Here is a 9570-nt window from a genome sequence, read left to right on the forward strand (position 1 = left end):
AAGCACCAAAGATCGTTTCTTGAAGATGTGCGTTTTGGATCAAGGGATGTAATAGCGAAAATAAGCGTGTATCATTTTGACGAGAAGACGTCAAAGAATACGTACACACTTATTCAAACGTACAACAACGTATAATAAAAAGTTCACACGAAAACTCGACGGACCGTAACACCTGTTGCATTGAAAAGCACAAACTGGAATGTATGACACGAATTTTATTGAACTAAATCGAATGACGCACTATGCGCCATCTGGTAGTACATTTTCGTACAACAGAAACATTTTGTTATCGACATAATCCTGTCAATGAATTAGATAAAAAAAGTAAAAAATTCGCATAATATATATATATTTATAAAATAAACTTAAAAGAAAAGACGTAATGCATTATACATATGTATTATGACAACATTTTATTCAGTATCAAGCATAACTCCGTCTGTTTAATATATTCACATTTTTATATTCATGTAAATGTGAATGTATTAAAAAAAGAAGGCATCTATTATTTTTCTAAAATAGATACAATTTTAAAAATTTTTACAGAAATATATTCATATAATTTTATTAGTTCATTTTGAAACACATCCACTTTTTGGTACTTGTATGCCTCATTCTAGATATTCTATCATTAGTGACATATGGTATATGCCAACTATTATTTTGCTTCTGAACGGTGGCGTCAATAGGAAACTGTGCATTTAACTGCATGTAACCCTTCTTTGTATCAATAACAAATTGATGCGAGAACTGCCATTTTTTAAAGAGAGCATTTAACTCAAGGTCTTGCAAAGCAAATATATGTTGACGCATCAAGTCCTTAGAAATAATTCTAGCATTTCTTTTACTCGCAAATGCCGCATATAATAAAAATAAATCATCTTTTGAGCTAAAAAACGGAACAATATAAATATAATCTATGGTTTAAGGAATAAATAACGATATATTATAGATAGCTATAATGCATACCTATTTTGAACATAGAAGCAATTTACGCTTTGCAGACCTGATTTAACTATAAACTTCCACATATGTTTTCTTGCAATGATTAATATTTTTTTATTCTGCTCTTTATAAGATTTGAAAATCTGTTTGAGCTGCAAAATATTAATTACTTATCGATCGTGCATATTCAATTGATAAAAAAATAACAATCGTTAAAATATTATTTATTATTATTTATTAAACTATGATAGTTTCAAAGTTACTTACTTCATATGTTAGATCATACTTCATACTTCTTTTAGCAAGAAACATAATATTTAATCCATCTATGATCAGGTCATATGGTTTATTTTTATCAATAAAATTTATAAACGATTGTATCTCTTGCGCATTAGTTACATAACATATTTCATTAAAGATCAATTTTTTCTTTGTAGCTTCCAATAAACGCTCGTAATCCTTGTCAGATATACTTTCTTGTGAAATGTCTTCTTTACACTTGTGACACCTTAATCTATGTGAAATAACATAAAAGGCAAAATAAAGGACAATGGTATGGAAAAATAAAACTAATTACTATTATTATTAATAATTGTATATCTTATACCTTAACATTACAGTTTGATTGACAGACCAACCACATTCGTTACATGCATTCATATATTCAAATACAGTGTTTTGACTAGGTTTAATACCATATGCACTCCACATTAGAAATAACTTCTCAACTTTCATATTAAATGTGTCTTTTTCTTTTAAACAATATTTTAAATACGTAGTATATGCACTGTCATAAGGCCCATTGCTTTTTTGTAGGCTAAGCTTTAGATATTCATATCCCAACTTTTCTTTGTTATGATTAAATAAATATGAAATTAAGTTAGTATATCCATGTCGAAGGAAAATTTTATCACTTTCTTCGTGTTTTTCTATAATTTTGATAGCTTCCTCCCACTCGCCCACTTTACATAAGCATTGAATAAAAGCATTACTGAGCTGATCATTAAATAAAGTATACTGATTATTAATATTATTGTACAAACTTAAAATATGTTCTTTATCTGATTCTGATATTGGATCATTTTTTATGTCATACAACTGTAAATATTTAGTAATAACAGGAATTTCAGGTTTATAATTATTATCTGCTAAAAATTTATAATAAGATATTCCAGCATCTGGATATTTCATTCTTTGAAACATGTTTAGAATAATAAAATCAAGAGTAGATGGATCACATTGTGATTCTATCATATGTTTTCTTACATTTTCCCATGTTTCTTTTGATATAGTACTAGGTTGTGTTAATGCATTTTTACAATTATTCAGTATATGTTGCCAATATTTATCAATATTCTGATCAGTAGTATTTATGTTTACATTTCTAATAATTGTACGTAACACTGATGTTTGACGAATATATGAAAACATTTTTATGTTATTTCAATTAATCTCAATTTTACTAAAATTACAAAATGTTTTGGTATATTTTTCACTTTAATGTATGGAGTCTGTTGTCATTTTCTAACCTCAAAAAGCAATCACGGTTGAACAGAACATAACAATAAAGGCACGATATATTTTAATATTCTTTAAAAAAATATTAAGGTTAAACTTATTTTGGAATACGTCAAATTTTTAACCTATTTTCTTCTCATAATTTTTAATAAGTAAAATCCAGTTTTACAACACGGAGATCACTAACTTGAAGTACTCACAGCGTTAAAATTTTAGTTACATGCAATATATAAGCTGTTAAAAGTTACACTCAAGTAAAGCGAATATTTTGTCTTAATTTTAAATTATTATTTTTATTATGAATGAATGAATATGAATTATATATTTTTCCTGAACTTTGTCTTTTATATATATCGAATTTCTGACTCTTTTTTTATATTATATGATTTTTACTTTCCACAAATAAAATCCAAAAATGTTAGTTTTAAGGTATGAAGATCATTACTTTAAAAGTTATACGTGTATAAAATTTATGCATATCTTAAATTTACTTAGACGTTATACACTATAAGTGATAATTGTTAGGAAAATCAGATTTATATTAGGCAGAAAACAATGAAATTAGTTTGTAGAACTATTTACATTCATTATATAAAAGTAAAATGTTTTCGTATTGCCGCTATTTGTGACTCCATCGAACCAATTCCATCTGGCGGCAGAAACGCTACTATAAAAATTCACACAAACAGTCGGCAAAGTTATCATCATAATACCTGTGATCACTCCTATGCATTTAGTCTTTTACAGGGTGACAATATGCTTCTATTTTTTGCATAATTTAGATCTAATCTAATCATAATTTAACTTAAACTTATATTTATCCATTCTTTAAAATCCATTCTTTAAAATAAAATCTCGCTTACTTATAAACTTGATGCTATACGATTTCTTGTATCGATGAATATATGTATTCGTATAGATATATTTATATAGTTTTCAACAATAAGCCGATAGCAATATTAATTAAAGCTGTTGCCTTCGGGCTTTTAATTAAAGGAATCCTGCAATCGTTTGCTTTCGTGTCAATCATGTTTAATACCCAATAGCCGTCAGTTCCTCCAGCACAATTGTATTTACATTTTCCAAATTTTTCTTCAACCTTTGAAATAATGTAGAAATAAAAATTACTATATGTTTAGAAACATTGTTTAAAACATTCTAGAATGTGTAATACGATGACCATATTCTTACCAGTATTGTATAATTGAGAATAATTTAATTTGAATGTAATAAGTGCAAAATTAACGATAAAAGATTGATTAATTTTCCGTTATAAATATTTCAATTTAAATAATTTTTTCAATACCGAATAAATTTTAATAAATAAATTAAATCTATCGATCGACCTTCTGGCAATAAGCATAGATATAAAGAGTTTCTTTGGCAAAAAAATGTTCTTGAAAAAAAGCAATACTACAGTATCAATAATGTTTTGGAAATCTGAATCTCCAATCACGCATTTCAACTCTTAAAAGTATTATCCCTTCCTTTTTGTATGTAATTAAATTCTTACTTTACTTTCTACCGAAATATGTTTTCACAATTAAATAAAATATAGTGGATAACCTGTAATATATTAATTTGTTATAATTTTTTATAATAATAAACGTAAAATCTCTTGTTTTATGAAAAACGAAAATGGTCTAACTCACAGCACTATATATTTATAACATTATGATAAACATTGCTTTGTCCTTAATGAGTTAATAGCTAATAAAAAATTCAAATTTTCTTGAAATGTGTCGTTCACTCGTTACCACGACATCTACCATGCGAATCAACACGCGGTCGGTGATGTCAAGTGCTTCTGCAACAACTTATAAAGAGGACTGATAAAACCAGATATAGTTTAGTCTCGTGCCTGACGCTCACACATCTTGAACCGATCGTAAACCCAGTTTCTCTGTAAACCACGGCCGAGCGTGGCACGGAACTCGGAACAGTGAACGACCGAGACAATCTTGCAACAACGTAGAAGGGGGAAAACTTTCTGACGTTCAACAAAAGACGAAATTGCACCGAGGTAAGAGAATATTATTGAGACAGGATTATTTCGTGTGATCGGAATACTCGAAACGTTCACGGCTACGCGAACCAGTTGACTTCGTGGTTAATTAATTTTAATCCTACAACTATGCGATGGCTTCGCGAAAATGGCGGAAGTCACGTGAAGTCCTTAGGACCAAGATATTCCGAGATACGAACTCGTTTATACACAAAGATCGCTGACAGGTCTATTTTCGCTTTTAAAAGTATGAAAGAGTTTTCGATTGAAATTATCTCAATTTTAATTATCTGATAAGGAAATTACCATCGTCGTTTCATTGACGCAGGAAAATTTTCAAAGTGGACGTTTGGTCTGTTTTAGATCATAAACAGATGAGCGAAATTTTTTAAATCAAAGGCACTGAGCTTCGATTCTCAATTCGTTTCTTACATTGGTACTTTAACGATAGTAGTTCGTAACGTATCGTAGTAACGTAGTAACGATAGATAGTTCGTTTATCAAAACAATCGATGGCCTTTGCCTGAATGATTCTTCGAATAAGAATTTTTCGAACGAAGATGAAAATAAGAAAAGTGCGTTATTAAGACAGTTTTCTTTATGTTTTATATTTTCTAACATCTGATGACGCGCCAGAAGTCAACGGAATTATTATTCTTACTTGTCATCATTGTATTATAGAAACAAAATATCGCAACGTTTCACGACCTCTCGTCACGGTCTTCGAAATCATGAAGGTTGCAACAGATAAAGAGAGATTCACACGGTTCACGATATGACCCCCTTCGGTGTTTTCTGCTCGTCTTCGATTATGTATTAGTCGTAAAGTAATAGAGTTAGCGTTAACTTCAAACGTGTCAGGACAAGTAATACAACGGAACAAAAGGATTCTATACAGAGATTCGTCGAAAGAAAAGTAAATAACTTTGAAAGTAAGATGAAAGAGATATTATACGGATTCTGCATGCAACAGTTTTTGAGAAAATCGAGTTCGAAAATTTATTGATCGCTCAAGGTAAGCAAGTACATTATATACAGAAAACAAAACGTTTCCTTCGCAATATTTTTATTTTACGTAGTATCGTATTCCGTATATCGTATTCTTCGTGAAAATACAAAGTCGTTCTGGAAACTTTCCTCCTGAAAGATTTCTAACACTTTCGTAAAAGAAATAACGAGTCACCGTCTCGAAGAAAACGACATTTATCTCTCAAAGAATCAAACTAATTACCGATATATGCATTCGCTTCCCTCGTCACCGTTCTTCAAGTAATGCATCATCGAAATTGCGAAACGCCATTAGTCGATCAAGTAGTTAACGAAACATTAACATCGATATCTCATCTAAAAATATCTGTTTACCATTGGGAACCCGTTAATCACTGGTGGCCAGAGTGAGATATAAATTAACGGTTTATCATTTAAATGTTTTCTATTGATTCGAAGTACGTAACCAAGGGAATATAAAATACCGTTTATATGTGTGTGCTTAGGTTTTCTCAATTTTTATCGAGAGTAGTTACGCTTAGATTAACACGCGCAGCAAGATTTATTTCGTGTATAAAATGATTTGCATATATAATGTACATATCCGTGTGTGTATATATATATATATATAGGAAAAGTCGTCGTGATTATCATAAACATGTTATATCTTTGTAAATAAGATAAAATAAAAAACGGCGATTGTTTGATGAAGAAATTCTGCAATTCATCTGTTTCTTTGAAAGTTGTTTGAAAATGACGATACAAGAAGTAAAAGAATTAATATTTTTCTCAAAAAGGAAAAAAGAATAGTAGCAAATAGAGCAATGATAAGCAACCTTCAAGATATAAAGAAATTAATCCAGCTATAATTATATTGCAATTATTCTTCTTTTTTCTTTTTTTTTTTTTTTTGAGTGAATGAACAATTTTCTCTAAAAAATTGTTTCATCCTTTCTCTTCTGTTTCCCAAGGTTTTCTACACAGCTGAACGGAAACTCGCGAAACTTCGTTTATGGAGAACTACACGTCGGACTCGAGCGACTCGGATTCCGCCAGCAAGACACTAGATCTGTCCTATTTGATGCTCGACCCTCAATTACTGGACGATCATTTCATCAATGCCAAGAATCCGGAACACGTGGACACCTTGTTACTTCATCAGAATCGGCTGACCAGTATTCCACAGACGATAGTCAGGTTCACGAACTTGAACTCGTTGGACGTATCAAACTGTGGTCTTCATCGGTTGCCCGACTTTTTCGAGGATTGTCCCCTGACCTGTTTGGTAGCCAAGCACAATAACTTGACGAACGATTCCTTACCGAAGAATTTTCAAAATCTGTCGAGGCTCAGAGAACTGAATCTCAGCGGCAACAGGCTAACAGATTTTCCGGAGCAGGTTTTTGACTTGACGGATCTTAAGTACCTGTATTTGGGCGGCAATCAAATCACCGAGATCAGTAAAGATGTTTGGAAGCTGCAAAGGTATTTTTGGGTTCGTTTATTTCTGATGTTTCAGCCACCACGTACGTTTAATTAAATATTTCGATTTTAAAGCACAGTGGCTCACGAAAGTATTCCAACTTTGGACAGGTTTCAAAAATATGGTAAAAATATAGGAAAATTAGACACACCCGAATCTTTTCGTGATATTTTCGAAATAATGTCATTTTTTCCTCTATTTGACCTCTAAATTGAATGTATCGATCAAATTTTTGATTACTGTTAGTTGACTTTCCAAAAGAAGGGCCATTCTCTCAAAAGGATATTAAACGGTATGGACAATGTTAAAAAATCACAAAATTAGGTATCTTGCAATCATTTTCTCAGAAATATGATAGACATACTTATCTAGGTTAATAGTTGTGTTAGTATGGGAATTATATAGAAAGATTAATAATTTTGTTTCAAGATTGCAAGTGTTATCGATGGGAGGCAACAGACTGACAGAAGTACCGTCTACCTTAGGCGAACTGATGTCTCTCCAGGCGTTGGTATTGTGCGATAACATGCTGGAAAGCCTGCCTAGTTCCATAGCAAAGTTGACGAACTTGAAATCACTACTGCTTCACAAAAACAGACTGAGGACACTGCCTACCGAGATCATCACGTTAAATTGTCTGACGGAGGTGGTATAAAATTACTTAAAAAGATTACGTAGTATAAATTAGTCTAGATCTTCTACAATTACGTTCTAGTTTTTACTTTTGCTATATATATATTCTAAATCTGAAAATATATGTACCACGTTTCGAAAAAGACTGAATACAGAAGATGTGTTAAACATCGACAAAGATGCTTCCCAATATCCACCACTTAAACATTAGTTTATATGAATTTTATTCCCCAAATTATTCGTTTATTCGTTTGTCCAGTTATCTTTAAGAGATAATCCGTTGGTAGTAAGATTCGTGTCGGACATGACACACAATCCTCCGTCTTTGCTGGAGTTGGCTGCCAGAGTTATCATGACTAACAACATCCAGTATGACGGGGAGAGTATACCAAGAAACCTGGTGGAGTATCTAAACAGCGGTCATCGTTGCGTCAATTCGAAGTGTAAAGGTCAGTGACTAAGCTTGATTCAAAGTTCAAAGTTCTATCGGCTCTACCACCATCGACATCGATTTTCCTTCTATTACAATCCCTTATAATATCATAGATATACCGTTCTATCGCGCCTTTCCCCACGAGATTGTTTTCACGTTTGCAATTCATGAAACAAGTAAGAAACATCGGCCTGACGATAAGACATCGTGAAGCGTTGCTTGTTAGCAATTTTCATTTGCCCCGTTGTAGTCTGTTAATGCTTTTAACATTAGTAATCTATACTATTGCGTTCAAAATTGTTTCAATTATACAGATAACGCAGTCGTTGTGTTTTTTTATCTTGGTACGTTCTCTGATGATTAAATTTATTTACGCAGCTTGTCAATATCTTAGTTACTTTTGTCTATATAAAAGATTCTGTTGGGACAAAGATTAATCGTTCTAAAGCAATGAATATTAGGACTCGTGATCTTTTCCCTACAGGATCACTGTGTTTCATACGACAGGTTTTACAAAATAAAAGTTAAAATATCTGCTAAACTAATGATTTTTTTATAGGATATGTCAAAATGGATCGACCAATCTATTGCAAAATATATGATTCCATTAAAGAAAAATTGATCTTAATATGTTTTTTACGTTTCTATCTACAAAACAATTATTAACATCGAACCATGTAAATGTTATTCGAAACATTTTCCCCGTTTAATGAATAGTTTCAGAAATATTCATAGGGATCAGATTAAATAATTTAGGACACCTTATATATTAATGTATAATTAAGACCTCTCGTGTACTCCTTTTGCAAAACGCTTGTCAGTTATATCTTTTGTGCCAACGAACAAAGATTTTTATAATACAAAGACTTGTTCTTTTCCAAGTGTCTCTATCTATAAAAATATCATTTCTTTCCAGGTGTGTTCTTCAACAACAGAGTGGAACACGTCAAGTTCGTCGATTTCTGTGGCAAATATCGTCTACCTCTGCTACAGTACCTTTGTAGCAGGAAGTGCATAGAATCACGAGACGGAGACGAAGTAGTCAGTGGCGCGATGATAAGGAAGGTTCTTCTGGGCTGATTGATATTACTGGAATTTTGTATTAATATTACCGAAGGCTGTTACGTTTTTCGTTCAGAGGGCGTTAACGACTGAACTATCGCGCTATTCATCGACGAATTCTCTCTCTGTGCTCAAATCAGATCAAACACGAGTATCGGGTTCAAGAGTCGAAGGCTAAGCATAGAGATACGCGAGGAATTACGTTCTGCAATAAATCAAGCGTTTCGATCGGACAAATCTGAAATTGAAAATTAAAATCGAAAGTTGGAGAAAAGTCGAAGTTCGAGGTCGAATTTTTGTTCGTCGACCAAGCACTCGGATTGACTAAACGACATTGTCGCTAAGAATAAAAAGTCTTTCAAAAATGACGAATTACTTTTACAAAGTCTTATATGTATGAGTCTGCTTACGCGTACAAATTTGTCATATGCATGGACAAATATTTCGTAAAATAAACATTTCATCGAGATCGATTCGAGCTTAATTCGCTTCATACTTACTCCA

The 9570-nt window shown here is 31.9% G+C and overlaps 2 protein-coding genes across 3 annotated transcripts; one reads left to right on the plus strand and one right to left on the minus strand.

The window, feature by feature from the left end:
- Positions 1-195: 195 nt before the first annotated feature.
- LOC100652080 (mitochondrial ribonuclease P catalytic subunit) lies at positions 196-2750 on the minus strand. Its single transcript, XM_003397791.4, has 4 exons — positions 1553-2750; positions 1213-1459; positions 970-1097; positions 196-889 (listed from the first exon to the last, which is right to left on the minus strand). Exons 1-4 carry the CDS (start codon positions 2374-2376, stop codon positions 568-570), a joined length of 1521 nt encoding a protein of 506 aa, XP_003397839.2. The 5' UTR covers positions 2377-2750; the 3' UTR covers positions 196-567.
- A 1462-nt stretch (positions 2751-4212) lies between these two features.
- LOC100643003 (leucine-rich repeat-containing protein 58) lies at positions 4213-9539 on the plus strand. 2 transcript variants are annotated; one of them, XM_003397800.4, is made up of 5 exons: positions 4213-4486; positions 6427-6940; positions 7368-7584; positions 7831-8020; positions 8921-9539. In XM_003397800.4, the coding sequence occupies exons 2-5, from the start codon at positions 6468-6470 to the stop codon at positions 9082-9084; spliced, it is 1044 nt and encodes a 347-aa protein (XP_003397848.1). In that variant the 5' UTR covers positions 4213-4486; positions 6427-6467; the 3' UTR covers positions 9085-9539. The 2 variants fall into 2 exon arrangements, with proteins under 2 accessions (XP_003397848.1, XP_012167440.1); XM_012312050.3 differs by lacking the exon at positions 4213-4486 and adding an exon at positions 5278-5483.
- The last annotated feature ends 31 nt before the right edge of the window (positions 9540-9570 follow it).

The sequence above is a fragment of the Bombus terrestris genome, chromosome 9 (assembly GCF_910591885.1).
Source record: "Bombus terrestris chromosome 9, iyBomTerr1.2, whole genome shotgun sequence".
Lineage (NCBI taxonomy): Eukaryota > Metazoa > Arthropoda > Insecta > Hymenoptera > Apidae > Bombus > Bombus terrestris.

Bases quoted from the DNA above. Each gene is read 5' to 3' on its own strand.
- LOC100643003 (XM_003397800.4), top strand. From the start codon at position 6,468: ATGGAGAACTACACGTCGGACTCGAGCGACTCGGATTCCGCCAGCAAG. The intron at 6,941-7,367 runs GTATTTTTGGGT...TTTTGTTTCAAG, and splicing joins GATGTTTGGAAGCTGCAAAG to ATTGCAAGTGTTATCGATGG. The intron at 8,021-8,920 runs GTCAGTGACTAA...ATTTCTTTCCAG, and splicing joins CGTCAATTCGAAGTGTAAAG to GTGTGTTCTTCAACAACAGA.
- LOC100652080 (XM_003397791.4), bottom strand. From the start codon at position 2,376: ATGTTTTCATATATTCGTCAAACATCAGTGTTACGTACAATTATTAGA. The intron at 1,460-1,552 runs GTATAAGATATA...TATTTCACATAG, and splicing joins AATCAAACTGTAATGTTAAG to ATTAAGGTGTCACAAGTGTA. The intron at 1,098-1,212 runs GTAAGTAACTTT...AATATTTTGCAG, and splicing joins AGTATGATCTAACATATGAA to CTCAAACAGATTTTCAAATC.